The 23884-nt window shown below is 43.4% G+C and overlaps 2 protein-coding genes across 5 annotated transcripts in view; one reads left to right on the forward strand and one right to left on the reverse strand.

Moving 5' to 3' along the window:
- Window positions 1-23884, reverse strand: part of Pdk1 (Phosphoinositide-dependent kinase 1) — a 407223-nt gene that overhangs the window by 373350 nt on the left and 9989 nt on the right. The gene's annotated exons all lie outside the window — the stretch shown is intronic.
- Window positions 17407-19195, forward strand: LOC139993539 (uncharacterized). 3 transcript variants are annotated; one of them, XR_011801404.1, is made up of 5 exons: window positions 17407-17577; window positions 17669-17867; window positions 17935-18027; window positions 18188-18502; window positions 18569-18847. XR_011801404.1 is itself a non-coding variant. In XM_072015362.1 (4 exons), the coding sequence occupies exons 1-4, from the start codon at window positions 17432-17434 to the stop codon at window positions 19025-19027; spliced, it is 756 nt and encodes a 251-aa protein (XP_071871463.1). In that variant the 5' UTR covers window positions 17407-17431; the 3' UTR covers window positions 19028-19195. The 3 variants fall into 3 exon arrangements, 1 of the variants encoding a protein (XP_071871463.1); XR_011801403.1 differs by having other exon boundaries at window positions 17408-17577; window positions 18188-18480; window positions 18710-18825; XM_072015362.1 differs by lacking the exon at window positions 18188-18502 and having other exon boundaries at window positions 18710-19195.

Here is a 23884-nt window from a genome sequence, read left to right on the forward strand (position 1 = left end):
ATGATGTTTGCCAATGGTGTAACGCAGCTCGCACATCGCTTGGCACAAAGAAAATAAAGCGAATACCGCGACGAGTTGCGACGATGGAAATTTACACGCGACCGGTACACATATTATTCCCTTTTCTGGCGAAGGCCCCTTCTGTCGGCTCCCAAAGGGGAATGTCCCGGAAAATCTTGTCTTCCGCAGCAGCAACTGTTTTCAAGAAGATGACGACTTCCACCCCCCGAGAGAGACTCGCCGAATAAGTAGACAAGAACCAGGTCAAACGCGACGACGCCGCTATAATATCTCTGTTTCCTTTCTCTCTTTCTGTTCTACCAACGATATAAAAGATTTCTCTCTGTCGCCCTCTGCCTCCCACGAAAATATTCCCATCCCGCAACGAGGATTTCTCGAATCCATGGCTCGATTACACTGTGCGATTGTTTTCACACGATCAGGAGTAACGAACCGTAGACTGTTCACTGGCGAATTCTTACGTTCGAACTAGAACAAGATCGTCATTACGTTACGTAGGTCATTGTCAGACGTGCACGAGAATAACCGCGAATAAAATATTATTATATTTCATTACTATATTTTAATTAACTCTATTCTATCCATTCAGTTATCTGTAATAGAATCGTGTTTTCCTATCAGACAAATCCGAGATTAAAAGACAAAAATTCGAGGGCCGTGGCGGGGTTAATGTCCTATCAAAGCTACACCTGTCGCAAAAAAGCAACACGACTATACCCTGGCAAGTCAGGTGACATTTTTTATCGAATTGGAAAAAGCACGAAGATCCTTGTCCTGCTAGTTAATTGCTACGTCCAGCACGAGGTTCACGATACAACGAACATTTCTCCGGAACGTTTACAGAAGTGTCGGTCAGGACATGAGTGAGAGGCTAATCCTTCAGCGGAAGATCCGAGGAAGGGCCGTGTGTTTTTGGGATGGACGCCAGGTGCGGAAACGAGCGAAGAGGGTAAGAACCACAACGGTACTAGGTTCGTAAGATGGTTGCAAGGGCAACAGCCAGCAGAGGGGCGTTACAGGGTGTGCAAGCCTCTGTTTGACGTGAAATTGCGTGACTGGCCCATTCGTCTCCGGCTTATCCTCTGCCACGTGCCCCCTTTTGCTTTTCTTATCTGGCCTTGCACGCACTTTATCCGATATCGTGGGGAACCTCAAATCCGTCACTTTCCAGCGAACGCGGTCGTCCCTGCGTGCCAGTGGAACCTTTGCGGGGAAAAAAGGGTCCGTGGAAAAAAAGAGCTGCCCCGGTCGCTCGGCGAATATACTCCAGAGGAGAAGCAAGGAAATTGGAAAACATGAAATATGACCCTTCGGACGGTTTCGACCGTTAATGCGTCTCTGTACCCCGTCTCCGAGGAAAATATTTATAATATCAGCGTTACGACGCATCCACCTTCTCGCAGTTCGAGAGGAAGGCAGCGAAGTATCTCGACGAAATTATAGCGATGCGTCTCTGTTTATTAGAAATGCTCTCGACGTACTATTATCGACTCGCTCTTGCGATGACTTTGAAGCTTCGTCGAGGCCACTGTTCTATTATTACCGCGTGCTATCGACGAAGGAAAGAATAACGACAAGGTCACGAGTTAGAACACGAAGATGGAATGTGGAGAGAGGGAGAGAGCCAACGATGAAATTGGGACGACGAACGAGAAAATGAGACGTGAAAGGGGGTCGTCGAAAACATTAGGAATGTACCATGGCTCGGAAGGAAATCAAATTTGGTTATGAATGGCAGTGATTAGGACTAATGCCCGCTGATTGTCGTGCCTCGCCCGTACAGGCAATTACGATCGAACGACCGAACGACCCTCGATCGAATGGTGACACTACTGAAAAAACGTTGATGAAAAAAAGTTGATCGATTGGAACGATAATGCGCGTAGTAAAGTACCATTAACCGTTGACGAAGATAGATTCACATCTTACGTATGTCGTGTGTACTCGCAATAGGTGATTATTGGTTGCGCTAATCACCACATAATGAGTATTCATCGACTAATAGCAAGATTCGAATTAGATAGTATGATCTGAATGAACTTGAAACTGTAGCAAATTATAGGCTATCGGGATAAAAAACGTAACTGGAGTTTAAATGTAGGTGAAGGTAACTGCATGCGCTATAAGGCTTGTATACATATATAATTACGGAAGCTTGTTATGAAAACACAGACTCGGATCTGTCCACGTGCGAGATAAGTCTACCCAAATATCCTTTGTAGGATTATATCGAACAGATCGAATCAAGACGCGGCTAAAGAGGAACCATTCGAATTCACCGAAGGCTACATCGATTCGTCAACCGCCCTTTTTCTCATCATCGAAGGACAACCGTTCGCTACGTGATTTATTTGAATAGGCAAATCTGCGTTCGATGAAAGATTACGGGCCAGATTAAGCCGAAAATTATCATTCCCAATAGGAGAATATAGGGTAGAACCTTTGAAGAAAGCGTAAGATACAAATAGCAAATAAATTATGCAAGCACGCGTGCCACGTGTTTCCGAGGCTGCAACCCCATTTGCTTCGATCCGCGCAGGATAAATTTTATTTGCCCACTATCCTGCCTGGCCAATGAGTTACGTGTAATTTACATACGTTTCCAAGTCGAGGCAAAGGTTGCGATACAAATGTTCGAAAATTCGCCCACGCAATAAATCCACCGCGAATGATACAATTAAAAAACGACCGCTTGGTTCGATTCCTCGCGAACGAAATCGATATACGTCGTTAAGCGTACTCAAATTTTTACTTTCATTGTCAGTTTTGCCGATATTTTCTATCTGTTATTTATCGTTTCTCTGATAAATTAACACGCTCGACGTTTATCCAGGCTCGAATAAATCCATAACGTTTGGATGAACTCAAAGAGTAATCAACTAATCAGTCCTAGAGTACAATAGATGCTTTTAACCCCCTCTTATTTGTCCCAGCCCCATGGCTGCATCCCGCATTTAATTTTCCTTTCTTCCAGCACGAATTATTATCATTATCGAGCCAGTATCATTTTTCGCCGCCCACGATATCATTGCCCTCCACTTTCTCTGCCCTCCTATCTAAATCGTCCCTCCGTCCAATTCCAGACGCGCACGAGAGTCGGGATAGAATCCCAGACTGCAATAACCGAGTTGACTCGGCGACAATACGATAATTTGTACGAATACTTATACGTTGCTCAATCCGAACTGGCAATAATATACTCTTGAACCCTATCGAATTTATCAACGCTACATTTCTTCTCGACCACCCGTAATAACTTTGCTAATATTCTCCCTTTTCTCGATTTCGTATCCGGCCCGTTTCTTCTGCGCGCCAACGATCCGAAATTTATCGAAGGGGTAACCGAAACAAGGGGAGAAGGGAACTCGTTGTTCGAGAAAAGCATTAAACAGGTCGCTGCCCCTTAGACGAGCGGATGACACCTCCGAACGACGGAAGCTGCGAGCGATGATAGCGAAATCTCAGTGGGTAATCTATCTTCGCGAGTCGACGCACGGCCTCGAAAAACCGCGTCACTAAGGGCTCTAACGAGCTTCCATCAGAAACAAAAAATTTCCACAATTATTTCCAACCGATCTATCTATTCCGACTATTCTAATGAGAATCATTTACACGATCTTATCCAATGTAACTCCCTAATCTATTCTTTGACTCGAATTAGAAGCAACCTTAACGGATAACAAAACCCGCTACGGGGTCGTTCCGATTTTTATTCCGATCGATCGTCGCGTCGGTTCGTACCGCGTGTCGAATTTTATTGTCCCTCGGAGGATAGTAAGATTGTAAAAGGGAGTCGTGTAAAATGTAACTGGAAGAAAATGGGGGATTGTCTTCCTCGTACGCATATTTATACGATCGTTCCTATTTCTTTCGCCGTTTCGACGGTCAAAATCGTTACACGCTTCATAACCGAGCTTACAAGGCTTCACGATTCAACCACCTATTTCCGAAGGGACAGGGAGATCGTTGAATCGTTATTCTTGATTACCGCATCGTTAAATTATCAAACGCCAAAGTAACGAAATGCTCCCCTTCGAAGACGAGCGAGTCCGAGTGAAAAAAGGAAACGAGAAGGGAGAAAACGGAGCACGGGACATCGCGTTAGGTAAAACATCGTTAAAACTGTCCTCTAACCTTCGACCTTACACATTCTCGAAGAAACCAACACAGGCCAGACGAAAAGAAAAACTAGAGCGCTCGGCGAGATGAAATTAGAAGTAAAAGTTCGCCTCTACGAGATCTGGGAACGGTTCGATTAATTGACGTTTTATCGCTACGTGACGGCCGAAGCCGGCAATAACGTTCGGTCAATCATGAAAAACAGATTTTACGTCTTATTGCTAGAAGGTTCGGCGACGTGGTGCGTCAGACTGAATCGCAGTAAACACGAGGTCGATGTCGAGCATATTCGTTGATCGTCTAGTGGATCCTAAAAATTCCGATGCGAATTTTACAAACTTCCAATGAATTTGTAGATTGCTGACTAGCGCCACGATCGCCGAGCTTTTCACCGAAATTCGAGGGGATGAAACACAGCCGCAACAACATCGTAGTGGAAAGTTACGATCGCTCTCTTTCGCATTTCCAAGTTACTAGATCGATAAGGACGAAGGATCTTTCCAAGCACGTGTTTATATGCTTTTTTTATAACGCTGGTAATACCAATGAAATTGCTCGGAGCAGTAAAAAGAAAAAAGAAAGATGAAATCTCTCTGGCAGCGTACGCGCGCGTTACTCAAGTTTTATAGTTTATTTAAAGGCGAAAATTGTGATCTCATTAATGCAATCGAGGAACCGGTTCTCGAGCAAAGCGGACAATGAAAATCGCATCTCGAAGAACTCTGAGCGATATCAACCTTAAATCTATGCCCTACGAGCGAGTTAACTGGGTTAGAGACCTTGGTTACGATTACTAGAACTAATTTCATCCGGTCCCCTCTACGGGAGGACGAAACCGTACAATTCCCAGCAATTTTCGGTCCTACGAACTACGTAAAAACGTTTCCTTCTTGTTTCCTCCCCCAACCGTGCCCTCGTCCCTACCCTTCCGTGACACTCGAGCTGTAATAACGAAGTCTACCTTCCCCGTGAAAATTGCGGAATGCAAGTAGCTGGGGCCATTCACGGACTCGTATTGCGGCAGAATAGGCGGCGAACACCTCGAAACCACCCACGCTGCCGAAGCGAAAACCAGCTACCCTCCTACCGGCCCGTCGACGAGGCTAGAAAGGGGTGGCGTAGTACTCGAGGAGGAGAACCGTGTGTATCGACCACTGACGTCATCCATCCCCACTAAACTACGTCACGTATACGTTTCACCGTAGAAGAGAAGGGTGTCGCAGTGCCGTAGTGATTTTGTGGCGCATCAAGGGGCTCCTAAAACCACCGCTTCCTTCCCCTATCGTCCTTCTATCGCCAGACAACTCTTCCACTGGCTTGACCAGCATATGATCCCAGCAACGATTTTATTACCCTGCTTTACCACAGCTATCTTGTAAATTCGATTATCCGTGTGATTCGTAGACTATCAATTTTTGCGGAAGTTTTACGAGCGGAAGAGCATCGGAGCTGGAAAAGCCAGCTCCTTCTCGTACCATTCAAGCTTTCGACGACCGGGTCAGTCTACGTTAAACCTTTCCAACAGCTGCATGGTCGTATAAGCAGGATATTTGCACGTGCATACATATGTACATCCCGTGCAAACGTTTCGAAAACTTTATTACGATCGAACAATTTCGTTCCGTTGCCGCGAATTTTTATGGGGCTACGTGTCGGTTCTAAAACATCGAGAACGATACCGCGCACCGCGCCGCTTTCGATCATGTTACCCTGAGCTTTTTCGAGGCTCGTGAATCCGACGCGAAACGTGCGTGCACCCTCGTGGCGGGAAATCTTGTTTATATACAACGGCATGCTACCGCCACTACGATCGTTCGATTGTAGATTTTTTGAAAATTTACAAACAGAATGCGCGAACGTATTGGACGTTTAATGTATCGCTGTACTTTATAGATGTTAATAATGATATTTTCGGTACGTCTTTAAATATGCAAACGCTCTTCATGTTTGACTCGGCAATTTTGTAATTCGCAGTCGCATTGCGACGTTAATAATGAAACGCGTTATATAACGGCGGAAATATTAACGCGATTAATCGTGCGTCGGTGTGTTTATTTCAACGCGATCGCGTTATCGTCGCGTCGCCACGTTAAGAACTTTTCGAGGTATTACAAGTTTCATCGGGCACAAGCGTATACCGGGAAACATTAAATTTCATCAGCGGAGTTCTGCTCTTAATAAGCAATTATCTTCTTGAATCCAAGTTTACCGCGGCGCGCGTAAACTTGCTCGCACGAGTAGGCGGCTTTCCAACGATCGCACGCTAAATATCGTTCACGCGAACGATAATAACGCGTACGGAAAAACATAAGCATACTCGCGTTAACTCGCGTACGATCGTGAAAACAACGAAATTACCAAAACTAAGAAGCTAATCTGGCTGACTTTTCGTTTAACGTTTCAAGGGTGATAAAGAGTCGCATAGAAAAGCACGTTTAAAGGCGTTGGTGTAAATCGAAATGGCGGGAGTATGCGGGGCCTGTCCGCGCCAAAATTTCACAGCCCTGAACCCGTGGGAGCCTGAGTACAAAAGTATTGATTCGTTTCATCCCCACCTGATACTCTACGCTACCCCTACTATTCCGTCGTCGCCGTCGTCGTCGTCGTCGCCGTAGTCGTCGTCGTCGTCGTCGTGCTACCTTCTCGTAGCCTCCCTCCTCTCTTGCTCACCCTTCGTTGCCCTTTCCCGCCCTTTCTGGAGCGTTGAGAAGGATAGAGACACGAAGGACGGACGAAGACACGACTAAAGAGGGTACGAAGTGTAAAGAAAGAGAGGCACGAAGGTGGAAAAAAGACGGGAAGAGAAGGAGTCAAAGGGAGAGAGAGCGCGGGAAAATTCGCCCTCCATTTTTCTCGCGAGACAGTAACGCCATCGGGGACCCTCCTTCGGCTGTTAGATGCTGGTGCGAGAGAAAAAAGCTTGGTCTCTCTCTTTGTTTTTCCTTGGCCCGTTTGTTTTGCTCATTATCCATCGCTACAGGTCGTCGATATTCCATTACGGAGCACGTTCACCGAAAGAAAACAATTAAGACACGGCCTCTCCGTGTATGCATCTTCCCGCCTTCCACTCTGTAAATTGTTAAACGCCAGCCGCGCCACTGTGTTTTTCGCCCTCGAACAGCCAGCCCTTTTCTCGCTCCCCCGTTGCCTGCCGCTTTGAAGCTTGCGGACGAAGACTGCGCGTACAGCCAATACACCGGCCAAAGCTGAGTAAATTAATCCGTAGCTCGCAATAACACGGCGGCCTCGTTCGCGGAAAGAATCGCAAAACGCCGCTGACCCGACGACATTGTAAATTTTCGCTCGATTGTTCGTTAGTACAGAGAATGGAAGGGTGCGCCTGCTTTCTTTTCCTTTTCCTTTTTTTCCTTTTTTCTTCTCATTCTCCTTCGAACGCGTCGCCACTCCTTTCCAAGGAGACGCGCCCTCGAGTCGATTAAAGAAAGCCAACGAGGATACGGTGCACCGGCTAATTGTGGCTGCACGACAATTACTAATTACTTTTAAAAGTCCAAACTTCCCTCGAACTTTAAGTCAACTACCAAATATTAATCCCTCTTCTCCACCGCGACGACATCGAGTTTCTTTCTTTTCTTCTCTCGAGGACGCGCTCGCAGTAACAGTACCGTACAAAGTGGTTTCAAACTAAGCAAACGTACCTTGATTATTTCCAAATTACATACGTATGGAACGAAACAATGTTTGTCGCGAGTAAAAACGTTCTAACGACGAATTAATTTCTCAAAGGAATTACGTCGGTCGTAAAAATGTTAAACACCTATAGGATATAACGCACGCGAACGGAAGAAAGGCAGTCTAAAAAATTTCCTTCCGTCTGAAACTCATTAGAAAGGGCAGAAAGCACGATACGATGGCGATAGGGCATTGTTTTGCGAATTTACTTCCTTCGAGACACGTGGTCTTAGTGACACGTGTCGTGATGCCGTGACGCTGTGTTTCCGGTTGATTTCCCTCGTTTCTGGCCTATCCTTTTTTCCTCCTCCCTAATTACCGCGATTTAAGCGTTCTCGAGTCACGCGACAGCCTGCGTGCATCTAACCTGTGTGTATGCACGCCGCCAATGCAGCTGCACGTTCGTTTCCTATCCTCGGGTCAGACGCACGCCACGAATCACGAAGGGGAAAGCGAGATTTTCATTCACGCGAGCTTATTAGGTTACCCGTACGTGTCACTTCTAATTATCGATTGCGTCCGTTCTAGCTGAAACTCGCATCCTTAATGTTTCCTGTGCTAATATTTCCTACTTTCATAGGCAAATCTATTCGTTTTCCGTCTCATAGTATTTTTTAATCTCTCCAATTGATATGTTACTGGATACAACGAGTGTAGGCTTACGGAGTTCTCCGTTGACATAAAAATAATTAATAAATCCGAATATTTATTGCGGTGTTACGTACAGGTACCGAGAGTATATATCCAACGATAGACGTAAAAAAATGTTAATTTATGAGCAAGCGAACACGGCATTATCCGTAATGATACGCTGCAACGTATAGCGTCATAAGGAACAGAAATGGAATAACTGGCCCTCATAGCGTATTTTTATGAAGACGAATCCTTTCATCAAGCGCTGTACGTTACGCTCTTAATCAAGGAGTCGCGAAAGAAATCACAAGGTTCGCAAATGTCACGTTACGCCAGAAACTCTAATGCGTTGCGACACGATAATTGCGTCTCGTTATCTAGCCATTTTCCATTACTAATTTCTTCTGTTTGCTTGGAACCGCAAACACATAACCATTTCTCATCACGTCGATTACAAGCGTCGACTTCCATTACCGTCTAACTTACGAGGGTGGAAAGGAATCGAAGAATGTCCTGGCTAAATCAGCTAGCTACTCGATCGCGTGTCTTCTCCGGGGATCCAGCTTGAACGATACTCGCAACGCGTGTTGAAACCACGTTTTACACGAAAATTTATCCCTTCCTCTGGGAACGGAAATGACAGTTTTTTAGAGATTTGTACCTTTCTACTTGCGAATTCCACGTTCACAGCAAAAGCGACAGACGTCCCAACTGCGCAACAATGTCGCGGTATTCACCGTGACATTGCAACCACGTTATTCAAAAGTGCTGGTTGCATAAAGCACGTGTATTCGACGCTGGCAGCTTTTGTACACCATCTGCACTTACGTTACACTTTACAAGGCATCGTCTTATTATTTATTGCGTTACATTATATCATGTTACATCCTCAGTTCATTATTAATCTTCAAGAACGTCACGTCGCATTCTCTGAAAATAGAGACACAGTCAGAACACGAGGAGAAAGGAGGACAAAGAAGGAAAACGTGAAGAATCGCAAAACGGTCCAGCAATTTTTCAAGTTAAGGGCTGTTTGTGCTTTAATATCTGGAAAATGGAAAGGACAAGAGAGAGGGAGAGAGAAAGACAGACAGACAGACAGAGGGGGAAGCGTCGGAGAACACGAACGGGAGCACGCGAGGCGATTTTGTGTAAAATTTACTTTGCTGCGAACAATCGCTGCCACCTTACCGCGTCTGAAGCAATTATTTGTCCCTTCGCTGGGACCTCGCGGAGCACTTGCTTCGGTAAACGCGATTATTTCGACGCGAGCGAATTAACAGCGTTTTCGTCGACATAAATTGCGTCGCATCTCGAGGTCGAGAGGGTGCACGACACTCGACGCGATCTGCCCCGAATGATCGAGCGAGTGGCGAAGCGAGCGTGCTGACAGAGAGGCAACGATAACAAGACGGTCGATAGATGAGTGCAACGAAATGCATTTTTTCTTTCCTGCACCTCCAACTTCCAGGCTCGAACATCCGAAATTTACCGAAGGTGTTTGAGGAAAAAAGAAAACGAAGGGACGAAGCTGGGCGATGAGCTTGATGAGACTCTAAGTGCATAAAGAGGGTAAACACGATCTTCGTGCACCCTCGAAATCAAATGACGAAACTCGAGAAAGACAGAGAGGAAGAGGGTAAAGTCGAAACGAGAGGGGAGAGGGCGTAGTACAGTCGCACGCCTGTCGCCATCCCTCTGACGAAATATTCTCGATGACTCGTGCGAAAGTGGCGGCTCAAAGCAAAATGGCACTTCATTCTCGCTGGATGGATCTCCGAAAACATAACAGTAACCATAACAATGGAACCTGAGGGGCAACGGGACCGCGATTTCAGGTATCGTTTTTCCACGAGCTTCTCGCAGGATCGATGGGAGGAAGCCGACACATGTTTTCTGTTCGAAAGTGCTTCCGAGTGAATCATCGACAGATGGCATTTCGACAAGCTGTATCGTTTTCCAAAGGTTCCAGAAATCTGAATAAATGTTTGAAGAATCGGGGATTAGAAAAATAAATTTATTATGCCTTTCATTTCCTTTTTGGGGACGAGACTCAACGAGAAATGAACGAAAAAACGAATTTAAAAAATTACCAAAGATTTTCGGACACAATTTGTGAAAGAAATACACGTATGTACGCGTTAAAGCAAAATTTCAACGGGTTTTGCAATTCGCGATAAAGTTGGGTACCTACTACTGATCACTTCAGATTTCGGTCGAAACGTTTCACGGTAGACACAATCATCATGGACATTCTGCACACTGCTGAACAGGTTTAATTTCGTTAAGAGCACTCGAGAGGCGACCACGATAAATTCCTGTGGCAGCCTGTGAACTTTTAAAGCGAATTTTTGGGGTCTGACCCCGCCGTGAATCGGCGACCGCTGATGTACAGAATGTCGCGTAAACTCGTTTTTACATCATTCGCTTTACGCTGCTTTTCGAAAATAAAAGAAAAAATAAGCGTTTCACGATGAGTGAAACTGTGAGTAGAACGACACAAAAAGAGAAATCTATTGGGATAAACGAGATTCTACTGTAATTATTTCCTAAAATAAAAAACTGAATCTTCCGCAAAATCAGAACTAAAAAATCGGTGTGTCTTAGGTAACGGGCAGCTAGATGACCCAAAATATTTGGAACGACGTTTGACGAACAACCGTTCGTAGAGATCGGTATCCAGTTCGCTATTTCACGGCGCCACTATTCTATTCACGTGCGGAGCTACAAACCAATCAAATCAAAATGCGAAACGTATACAACGGAGTAAAGTGCAAGCGAAAATGAGGAGGCAGAGGCGTCGGTGGCAGGGACTATGGCGAAGCGCCACACCAGGGGTATATGCCATCGTCGATTCGATGGGATCGTTAAAATTAACGAGCGTATTCCACCTCCTCGAAAATGTCGCGAGCTTCTATTTTTCTCGCGCGTCGACCGACGATTTGCAGTGGCGGGGACGCGTTTTTCTGAAACCATGCGTCATCCCGAGCACGACGCGGCCGAGTGCCGTGTGCGAAAGTGGCGACCGCACTCGTATTGCCACATTATCAAAGTCGAGAGAGAGAAATCGGTTAAAAATATTCGGTAGACGTTCCGAGAATTTTACTCTCTTAACTTTCGCGGGATTCGGTTTCGTAATGGCTATTAATGCCGAACCACACCCCGTTCACCATTTTAGTTTATTGTTCCCCATCCGTTATTTATTATGTATCAGATTGGTAATATTATTCTGCGGGGTAGCAAACGTAATAATGACAAATTTCGCCGAACCTGTTTGTAATTACGGTTACAAATTAATAATGAAGTTGGTCAAAATTTACATTCGGGAAATACGTGATTTATATTTCTTGAATTTTTATCATGCAAATGCTTTACAGCTTAAATAATTTAGCTTCACAGCTTTCGTTAATGAGTTGCCACCTTTCTCTTAACATAGTCCAGTTACGTAAGAGCCAGGCTTCTTACGATATTCTAAATAAATTCGCATTCGTATCTAGCGCAATAACAACCATGCGAATTGTTCACGCGGCAAAGCCAAAACAATGATTGTCCGAATCGTGGACACACGACACGAAAAAAGAGCATTCCGGTTCAGCGGCCAGGAACATTTACGTCATCGTGCTCGTCGGTGCACGATGAGGAGGAGCACGAAATGCTCAGGGTGCACGATTTACAGACGGCAATAATCGTTAAAAGATGTTTACAATGTGTAGAGGTAGGCTGTTACGCGAGTGAATTCAGCGCGACAACGAGCCACACGGAATCTAGACACGCGAGACGAGTGATATCAATGAAAGTATCTGTCGGGGATAACGATAATGCGACGGGGTTATTACACCCTCGAGGCCGATGCCTAGACGCCCTTTCGCGTGGCCAACTGATTTTTATCAACGCGCGCGTTACACCACCAATTTCTTATAATACTCATCGGCGGTAAGAGAGTGGAACGGTAAAGAGAGCATACTCTCGAAAACCTAACGACCCGTGGAGAACACAGCAGAGAATCGTGTGCTATCTCGGCGACGTACGGATTAGGGGTAGAAAATGATATCCACATATGTGAGTCCGGATGTCTGTCGGACCACGGTGACGAATGCGCTCGCAATGGAAAAAGGGCAGCTCCGCTAAGAGACCACACATCTTTCGTCCCAAATGGCGCTACGATGTTTCACTACATCTGAGTCTTTCGGGATTCCTTCGTGCTCCCTTCTACCATAGCGAGCTATATCCATTAAATAGTTTAGCTTTTGACGAAAGCGAAATTTATTACCAACAATTTCTATATATCATGTACGCTTTATGTACTGGTTTGTATTCGCTTTAATCCTGTACTGTACTGTTAAAAGTACTCGGATGATACTGTTATAGGAGTGTTATGACTACCGAATTTAATGATACTACATATAAAAAAAAAAAAAAAAAATAAAGACAACACACAGGAAAAAAATCCTTTTCGTCGTAGACTTAAAGTGAACCGTTTGACGATGATATTCACCGGGAGAGCTAAAAGCATTCCTTGACGCGTGTATGTAGGTTAAAATCTGTTGATATACAGCGCGCACGTGGACTTCCTTTCGACCGGGCCACGTAAGCTTGGCTTCCTGTTCTTTTTTGACGACGACCCCTCGGCTTCGCGTCTGAAACGATAAGAACCGAATGGTGGTGGGGTTAATGTGCGTACACACCACGGGATGTCTACCAATTTCCGGGTTCACCTAATGCACTTATCAGCCGGCTAGAAAGGATCGGAGAGAAAGGCTGCGAGATGGGAAAATAATTGAGACGCGGAGACCGCGCTGGGGAGGATCGACGGAAGTTGGCGAAGCCTCGTGTAAACCGGAACGAATCATAAAAGCGTGGAGAAATTAATGAGAACCAGGCGATTTCGAAAGAGAAACGAATCGGGCGAAAAATTATCTTGGCCCCGAAATACATCGCGAGGATTACAAAACGAAATCATCATATGAAATGAGCAACGATAAAAATGTTACGTCGTTGATTATTCGATTCTCGGAATGAATAAACAAACATGTTTTTAGCTTAACTAACTCCTTTTCATCTAACGACTGATCGAACAATTTCTACTTACGGTAAATAGTAATAGCGAACGCATCGTTGCTTCGTTTTCGTCGATTTAGACTCGCGCAATTATGCATGAATTCCATCGTAGCGCTAATCGCCTTCAAACTCATCGTGTAACATTAGAAACAACGCTGAAATATTCAGGCCGATTCATTAAGCTGAAGACAAAGTTAGCAGTGTTTAATAATTCCCCGTCATATTTAAATAACAGCCGTTCAGAACTTGCAAGCTTTCGACGTTACACGCTTTAACCTCAAGCGAGAGATAGATAGAGGGACAAATTGCGTCGAGACGCATCTTCAGTCTCAAAAATTGAATTTATTCGACATCGCTCCACTCTCAATTATGCACTAGGTAATTTCGACGCGACGCGTTTATCACGGTTCTCGATACTAACTTCGTAACACGAGGCTAACTTCCTCCGGCTTTTCTTTGGCAATTAAGAATCTTAATTTGAAATACGCGTGGTCTACGCTCTGTCGTAGGCCGCTCGCTGCGACCCCTAATCCAATAAGGAGCACCAAAGCACGAATTACCTACGAATCAACGAACCTACGAAATCTTGTCGCCGTAATTGGAAAGTATCCAGTGGCGATGACACCCCTAAACACGGGTCTACGAATCTTCTTGCGTTTCGGTGAAAGGATCTCGGAAATGAGGGCACCACTGAGTTTCTAACAACACTGATTTTATTTGTAACATCGTGAAAGATACCGTGGCCCTTACGTTCTGTTTGTAAGGCAAAGGTCTAATTGCTTCACCGATATATCTATCGAAGGCTATAGTTGTTTAGTAAGGTATAGGAAACGATTCAAACTGCGAAAAATATAAGATAAACTGATACGAATACATTGACACTTATTACTCTATAAACCCACGTATCTTAAATTAGCCGATATGCTTTCTTTCGTTTCTTTGAATTCATAGAATGCTAGCGGTCCTAAACATAGTAAATTAGACGAGAGAAATTTGTTAACGAGAGGAACATGTTTGCACTTAAATTACTGAGCGCAAAGTTGCCAGTCAATGTGTTAACGCGTAACGAAATATAAATGCACGTAGTTTATCTTTACATAGAGTCGGTTACAAACGATTCTCGGCATCGGAATTACAAGTACAGTTCAGCGTGCGATTAAATTATTCCGACTCGGTGAACGTTTCCACGATCCGGGGGATGGAAACGCTTATTTATTCGGTAAATCCGGGAACGAGCGACGGCGAGAATAAACGTCGCTGACAAAAACAGCGTGCCCGAGCGCGTGTACGCTTCGTGAAATTAAGTTACCACTGCCTCGTTATTCTCGTGAGACTCGAAATAAAGTGGTGGGGACATCCGCAAGGATTGAGTTACCGTCCACTTAATTGACCGCCCGCAGAAACGAGAAGAGGACACTGATTGACAGTGAGATGCAGCTGTCATCGAGGTCCGACCTCGAAGAAGGGTGTCCGCAAACGATTTAATTGGTCTTTAACAGCGAAATCCTAAAGCTCCATGATTCGGTTAGGAAAGAAGTAGGATAGAAAAAATAGAAAGAGAATGTAACTATCGGCTCGCGTTGCCACGTGTCGATTTCTTTAGGATATCGTAATTGGATACTAAGTGAACCGAAATAAATTTATCAATAAAAGTTCTTTACAAACAGAGATGCGATAAAAATCATGCAGAAACGACATTACATAGAGATACATTTGACAATCATTCAGGCAATTCCAGGCAATATAGAAATCTACTTTAGGCATCATAGGTGCAACGTGATACCTTGATCCTCGTACTTGTACGAGGCAACCAATAACTCGGTCGATTCAGCGGCAACGTCATCATTCGCTGTCGTCGAATTTCTCAGATTACATAAACCCAAATAATCCCATGAGTCATTCTAATTCTGGTGCCATCGGGATTGCACCGTTTCCTTCCCCCGGTTTTCTGTGTCGCATCCGATCGTTCTTTTGCCTTCTTTCGTGCATGTCCTAAACGTCGCCTCTTTCCTGCTCGACCGTCTGCCGTATAAATAGCCATGGCACGTGTATCGTCTCGGACGCACACGGTGGCCCACTTTTCCCCTTAGCCTCACTCGAAATTAGAGAACTTCGACGATCACGTTTTTTCATTTTCCACCACACGGATAACCACCTCTCGTTCGCGCGGTTTCGCACCCTCGATTTCTTGGTTTTATCGTTTCCAACGATTCCAGGACGTCTACAATAAGAAAAATGGCACTTTTCCTCGAAAATAAACAAGAATTACGCCATCAAGTGTCATGTTCGTTACAGAATATCTTAGAACCGACGATAGACGTGACGACAGTCGTTTTGTTCACAAATGAAAGCACGGTTTAAAAATAAATATAGAGTCGGCATATAGGATACGGTAGCTTGGTACAGATAAGATCACAAAAAATTATACGGCCCAGGTGTAACATATTTATTGCTCTAATTGCAACGTAGTAGTAGGGTAACATTTTAACTTGAACACTCAACAAGGGAGCCAGTTCAGGAAGGACTGTAACGCGTTTCACAACGACAGCCGCACTCCCAAGAATAAATAATGCAAATGGTTGAAAAGATCGTGGTAATCAAGTGCGCAATTATAAACGTACCACGGGATGATTCTGTTTTAAAGAATCAAGGAAACAACGAAACATTAATTTTCGTCTTCTCGAATATTATTTAAAACAGCCTGCATATTTTTTATCATAGAAGAATCTCATTTACGCGAAAGAAAATAAAATTTTCAAAGTTTGACGCCAAATAAAAATTCCAACACCGAAAAATAAATAAACTGGTTGATATCTCGACACGGCACGTCACGTGAAAAGCATTCCATAGAGGTCCAATAGTTCTCCACGTTGAATACAACTGCGTTTCCAACCCGACACGAAGTTCCCTCATATCGCCACGTAATAATGGTGTCAGACAGATCTGATCTGACGGATCACATCCGCGAAACCGGCCGATTTCGCTGGTACCGCGATCGAGCTGTCGCTCGTCACCGACTTCCACCGTCCCAGATCTCTCGTTCACGATTCATTTTTACAGGACAACGACATCCAACGGCGTGGTCGTCGACGTGCTTGTACACGGTCACAGAGGTAATGAGAATTGTTGCACTTCCACCGCGCGATTGTCATCCAGGACCGCACAAAGTTAAGGTGCCGCCAGGTACGAAATACATTCTGTCGTTGGAAATTGAAAGGAGGATGAACATTTCGGAAAAATAATTCGATTTAAGCTGTGGTATGTTCTTAGTAATTTTCTAGACGTTATTCCTTTGAATCATTCTTGGCTTAATCGTGTGTTTGTATCGTTGAAGGAAGAATTTCTTAAGTTTCTTCTCGTCTCGCTTCTATGTTAAAATTTTTCTTAGAACATTGAAATATATTTTATTTATTGAAACAAGGACAAGATTACGGCATAAAAAGGTAGAAACATAGTGAAATTAAAATGTGTTTGAAAACAGAAGCATGAGAAGTAATTCTGTTAGTTAGCATGCTTGCAGTAGATTGTACCGTCCATGGTCAGACAAGAATATTTTACTGGCTATAACCAGACGTGTTTCTTACTACTGATTCTTGCATTTCTATTGTATTTTTGATCACGTAATTGATCTGTAGAAGCAAGAATTATTACGTAAATTTTGATACAAAGCAAAATTTATTATTACGTATTTAGATAGAAAATCTTCTGCTTAAATGATCACAATTTGTAATAACATTAAAATTACTGTAGCCACAAAACAATATAAACATCGTAGAACATGGAAACAATATTTTCTCTAAAAATAGAGATCCTGAGGCTCCTTTACCGGAAGTTATACGTTCCTGGGTTCTCTTATCAGATCCATCTATGGGTATAAAGCAGCTAGTACGAACGTATACCCATTCAAATGACCAATGAGTATCGCGCAACGATGGTGAAACTACGTGTATCTCCTGTTTTAATATTGTTCGTAATTTGCGGTGTCAACTTGGTGGAACCATTAGTAAAGGAAAGCTTGTCCAAATTTTTAGGATCCTTGGCGGGTGTTAAACAGTACCTTTCTCCTTAACTGATTTATATACATCGATTCATTTGAATATCGCTAGTAAATAGGCATAATATATATGTATAATTATCGTCGTAGAGTGAGGATTCCGGAGTTGTTAAACCAATTGTGCAACGAATCGCAAGGCTCAGATACAGTTCGTCGAGATGCGTGTTACGGATGTTTCTTCCGGGCTTCTAGTCAAACCGTTGGATATCCTTTATTGGTGGCAATGTCTAATTGTGCTTATATTTATCTCAATAATACCGATTATGGTCACTGTCAACAGTACTTGAGCGTAAGTTTTTGAACGTAGCTTTATTTAGAGCGTAAAATTGATTAAACTTCTTGTACCTTTGTAATAGAACGCTACTGGTACAGCAAATTCAAGAACGAATCCTACGACGATATACTGCACGTTCCTCGAGTGCGTTCGACAAGTGAACAAGGATAATTTAGTGAGTAGATCGTTCAATTTCACCCTTGAGATGCTTTAAAATTTCTTTGCATGCTTTTGTACAGTAGACAATAAGACAACTGCACCTAGCTACTTTGATTCGATAATTTATAAATTCTATTACTGTACATAAAAATATAAAAAATAGCAATTGTAAACAGGAAGCACGAATCAAACTGAGAACGTCACCAAGCTTCAAGATGATTTCCAGACGAGTGCCATTATTTTATTTAAAATTGTACAAGAAATTATTGAAAGCTGTTTGCATCATCCGAGAACAGGATTCAGAATCGAACACCGTGAGGCCGGGAGCGGAACCTATCGATCCGAGGAAGCAACAAATTAAACCACAAAAATTTATTATTTCAGAGCGATCAAATTGTACATAGAAACCTATAGAGAAAATTTTGTACATATCATCCGACTTTTCAAAACGTCTACACAACGAAATCTAGTAAGTAGACGTATCCAATTCTGTACATATGCATATTACAATTTCATAATACGTGCTTCCGCTTTATACAAGAATTGCATTATACAAGAACTGCTGTAAATATAGCAACGCTTCGATTTCAATCCATGAAAAAGTCAAATTTTTCGCCAAAAAATTTACACAGAAACTTCGTTGCCGCGAGAAATTGATCTCGAACAGATAATCGTTCAACCACAAACGTTCTGCACAGCTTAGAGAATGCGTCGGCGAAGCCATACGAATGTTCCCCAATTTCAACCTCACGGATGTCAAACTAGCTCAATTATACGTGAATACCACTGCGTGTGTGCTGGCGAAAACTCGTTGCTCTCAAATGAACCCAATAACAGGGGAATTTCAAGAAGACGATCTCGCTAATAAGCTGCATATACCCACGGTCAATGCGTTGCTGGTCAACACGGATTACAACATGAACATCGTGCAGCTACCATTTCATTCCACTTCTATCGACCTTTGCGCGAAATATAGGAACTACGAACAAGCCAGCTGGTCAAACGTCGTGTGCTGATCGAAAATTGTTCACCTAGCATGCTCCAGAAACTTGGTGCAACCGTGACGAATTTTAATTTACGATTAAAGAAATATACCACGAACATTGTAAGCCAATTCGATTGATAGAAACGAATAAAACGATAAAATAAATTTATATAGAAATAAAAAAATCATTCTGTTAGTATGCAAATCGCAGCTAACTATTTTCATAATTTATTAGTATGAACTTAAAGCGAGCAAAGTATGTATGTGACTGGTTAAAAGAGCCTCGTTGTGACGTTCGATCCGAGAATAGCTGCAAAAGAAAGGCTTCCTTGTTAAGAGTTTTATGGCTGACTTGGTCAAGTCTATAATTAGCATTTTCTGGAAGCTGGTCGTTTAATTTTTGCCTTTAAGTAATCATCCTTGGAACCAGTTCACTGTCAGAATTAATCACGGCTATGACGAAACCGACACAGCTCGCCATACATCTCGACCAACGTCTCGTGTCAAGGAATTTTTCTGCCGACTTTAACGATTTCTACTTAGGCTTGTCGATAAACTGGATCGAAGCTAGAGTTAAGTATCGGTTACCACGGTGCCATACACAACGGACACAGAACGGTCCGATGCAATTTCCATTTTATGAGTTAAGTTAATAACAGTTACACAGCGAGCCACGATGACACGAAAAGATAGAGTATAATAGAGATTGAAAATGACACGAGTCATCTAAGTGCAAATCGTGGCAAACCGTGGCGGTTGTGAATCATCGCTTAAAACAACCGTCTAACAGCAATGCATAAATCTATCATCAACGATCTCGTATCCCTGTAAATTTCTTTCCTCTTTTTCTGCCGCAAGAAAAGCTCAACGGTGATTCTTGATGATTTCTTCCGCAGAGCCATTTCCATTAGCTTTCATCATCGATTATTATAGATCACTGATGAAACATACAGGGAACCGTGTCAATAATAGAAAATTGGCTGCACAAATACATTCGCTCGTGAAACTACTTCGACACTTACTATAGACGATTTTTACGTCTTAGAAACATTTTGAATTTTATTTCAAATTTTACCAATATAATCGTCACAGTCGAGTCTCGTAACAATGGTAATGAAATTCCAAAACGTTTCGTATAACACAGATAATATATTCATAAAAGGTACCTACGACTGTTTGAATACTTTTGTGAACCTGTGTAGCTTCGTCCGTCGTTACGATTTCAGTCAACGGTCGTGCAAATTCGCAAACACACTGGAGCAACGTTCCTCCAGGTTGTCGTCGAGTCTTTATTTACCTTTTCGCCAAAAGTGGCGGACCAGACGAAAGAGAGGTGCACTAGGTGAGCAAAAAATTCGAAAAAATATTTTTCTCTTCGTTCGAATGAGCACAGACGAAGTTGTGGGCGTAGAGATTTAAAGCAAGGAGCAACCGAATCGTCGCAACGAAAAATAGACACTTTCGAACAAATGTCGCTATCTTTCTGGTATCATGGCTAATGCAATCTCGAGAGAGTCGTAATAGCAACGAAAGAATGTACGAATAGCTGTGTAAATGGGCAAACGTATCCCAGCCGATTCATCGGCGCCGAGTACCAGATACGAACGCTAAAAGAACGTTTACGATATTACTTATCCCGTAAAGTGATCGTAACGAAGCGGTCAATAAACAACCTTACGACAAATTATATAGTAAAAGAACGAGAAACGACTATGTAAACTTGGATATATCCGATAGACTTGCACGAGCCAAGTTATCGCGCTTTTAGAGGTTTCTTACAATAAGTTCGATTTTTGCCAGAGACATTTGTCAGAATTTGCATCCATTATCATCCTAAAAAAACAATCCTAATAATATTTCAATAGATTTCGATAGAATAATCGACTGAATGAAACCGATATTTTGCGAACAGTATCATTCACCAACAACGTTTAGCTCGTAGCGGTATTTACATTTCCGTGCGCGACAACCGCGTTATACTCGCCAACAAATATCCGGATATTCGACGGTAATCGGATATTAAAGAATCCGGGTATCATCGTCGGCTCAAAGGAAAGGGCTTAAAAGGAACAGCGCACGGACGTTTCCCTATCGCTTCTGTTTGCCAAGGTGAAACTCTCTGGTTAATTCTTTCGAGACAGAGAGAACACAGGGAGGACACAGTCGGAGAAATCGAAGGATCGATTCCGCGACATCGGTGTGCACTCATGTACTTATAAAAAGGGACGAGCAAAACGACGCCGAAAGAACGAGCAATGTGGAGAAGGAGGTGTGGTGGATGGAGAACGAAGAAAAGAAGCGACGAAGATGAAGGGAAGATCGGTCCATTGCACAGAAGCGACGCTCCACTTAGCATCTTCCTCGAAATAATTTGAAATATGCAAATACCATGGGTGCACACGCGCTCGCGTGTCGGCACACGAGCCTAGCCGTGTGCGTGCGCTGTACCGCGGCCGTGTTTGTGCACTCTGTGTGTATCACGAAAGAGAAGAGACCAAGATGCGAGGGAGAAGACAACGTATATTCCAGTGGCTTACGGTTCAGTTCTCTCGAAGCCAATCTAACTTAACATGCAGATGCAGTACGTGGAATCGTAGAGGCGACAGAGAGAGATTTCTGCTGAAGAGTTGGTGTCTGTCTCTCTATGAGTCATTCGTGGCGATAGTACCTTTTCCGTATGATCATTCACCGTTACTGCCTTTAATGTCTTCGCGATTCGAAGGGTCCTTTTAAGACAGGACGTGATTTTAATGAATAAACCATTCGACCGCCGACACGGACACGGATCGATAAAAATTACCCGAACGAATCCTCGGGCCAGATCGCCGACTCGTGTTACTAGAGAAAGTAAAACGACCGGATCTTATTACGGAAAAATAAAAGAAAAATAAAGGAAAAGAAAAAGGAAGAAGCTCGCTGCTTTCCTCCCTGGAAAGGAACAAGACATATCATCCGATATTTCGCGAAATTCCTGAGCAGCAGCAATCGATCCCGACACGAGGCGAACTCACGGAAGTGCATCGTTGATTAAATTTACAAGACCGTGAGGTTCTACAGCCATAAGTAATATAATCTGATCTTGTAAAGAGGTAGGGGCTCTGACTACCCTCACTGGATTCAGAAACACACTTGATACGTGCTGGCTTGATAAAGCGTGTACCTTCGAAATTAAAGAATCCTTTCTCATCCATCTTGCGCTTACCATGAAATTTCAAACCAGCTCTGATACGGAAACTTTAACATTCAACAAAAATCTCGTTATTTCTCAAATGTTGGATCAGTGAAATTATATTAAAAGCTACGTTTCTTGTGTTTCTGCCTTTTAAAATTTATATTTTCTTTACGATCGGAGAGATGAAACGCGTTACGAAGCAAGAAAGATCCCATAAGTTTCCGTACGAATACTGTAGCAATCTTTTCGGTATATTCTGGCTAAACCATTTTACAGACTCTCGCTGTACACACGCGGCAAGGAAACGTGATTCTCGTTTACGAGCGCAGTTCCAGCAGATTATAAATTTATATTGAGTCGTAAACTCTTTCGCGCAAGCTTTAACAAAGTGTCTATTTAATAAACAGGGGTTACTTTCCACAGTTGACCGGTAGAAATTCCATACGCCGCATCCGTCGCCACGTAGAATATTCATTTTGGAAAGGTACACCAATAAGCTGTACAAATAGCAATTCCATTACACGAACAAAGCTCTAACATCATCAGCTAAAACGTCGCCGCGTAAGTACATTTCTCATCAGTCACACAAGATTAAGTTTGCGTGCGATGCGGAGGTTGCTGCACCTACGCACCAGGAAGCCCGAGCATCGTTTCTTCCGCTGTTTCTGAAGATTATCTCGGACGATAGCATAACGGATGTTATGTTCTATGAAATATCAACACCAAAAGAAACAATCATAAGCGTTAAGATCTCTAAACTCAAGGATCTCCAAAAGAACTGTTTATATCAAAATGGCAATTATCTCGTATCAATTAATATGTTTCGAGGCAATCGCAGGACTAATTGGAGGGTTAAGTTACGTTTATCCTAAATCCTACATAACATTAAATCCTATCTATAAAGGTGTCCTTACCATCCTTTACTATAATATGTAATCCTTTGTTTCTCAATCATGCAACTCTTACGAACGTAACAATTTCGTTTACTATTTAAGATAACAAAGATACTTCGAATGAACAAAGTTGACAAGACACCGTGTATAATAAAATTTTTGCTCCAAAAAGGAACGAAAGTTCCAAGCTCAAAGAAATTGCCACGATCTTGCAATTTTCTCATTTCGCGTTAAAAATCCCATTGCAAGAGTAGTAACGTCACCACCACCCATTGCTATTTACTTTAAACTTCCGGATGCTGGAGCTTCCGGGCCGCTCGAAACCAAGTACATGCGTGGTAAACAAACTGGATCGGTTTACAGGGCAAAGCAAGGAAGAGCGTGAAACGAGAAGAGGGCAGCGCGCCGCGTCGCGTCGTTTGCACGTGAATCATGCGGGTCGCGATCGGCGTATGTTGCGCAAGCAACGAGAGCTTCGTCGCGGGCTGCGGAGGCGTTGCATAAAGCGTGCCGCGGCGCTGAGCCGCGCGGCGGCCGCCGGAAAACAAAAACAAGGAGACGAGTCAGCGCGTGGACACGTCATCGAGGCGCGGCACACGCGAAACCAGGACACGCTGCGTGCCTCTCTCGCCGTGATTCCATCTGGCCCGGTTTCTTACACCATCCTGGACATTCTCTCATCCTTAACGAGAACGCCATTGCCGTCAACCGTTCATGAAACGGGAAACGATGTCTGCAAAGTTGCATTTAAGTCTCAGCACGCGGTGGTAGTCGTTCTTGATTTTTATATTACAATCGTGAGATCCAGAAGATTATAACGTAT

This window comes from Bombus fervidus, chromosome 2 (genome assembly GCF_041682495.2).
Source record: "Bombus fervidus isolate BK054 chromosome 2, iyBomFerv1, whole genome shotgun sequence".
Lineage (NCBI taxonomy): Eukaryota > Metazoa > Arthropoda > Insecta > Hymenoptera > Apidae > Bombus > Bombus fervidus.

What these genes read in the sequence shown, in the direction of transcription:
- LOC139993539 (XM_072015362.1), top strand. Translation starts at nt 17,432, where the DNA reads ATGACCAATGAGTATCGCGCAACGATGGTGAAACTACGTGTATCTCCT. An exon ending in ACTGTCAACAGTACTTGAGC is followed by an intron (nt 17,868 to 17,934) that starts GTAAGTTTTTGA and finishes CCTTTGTAATAG; the next exon opens with AACGCTACTGGTACAGCAAA. An exon ending in AAGTGAACAAGGATAATTTA is followed by an intron (nt 18,028 to 18,709) that starts GTGAGTAGATCG and finishes CGTTCTGCACAG; the next exon opens with CTTAGAGAATGCGTCGGCGA.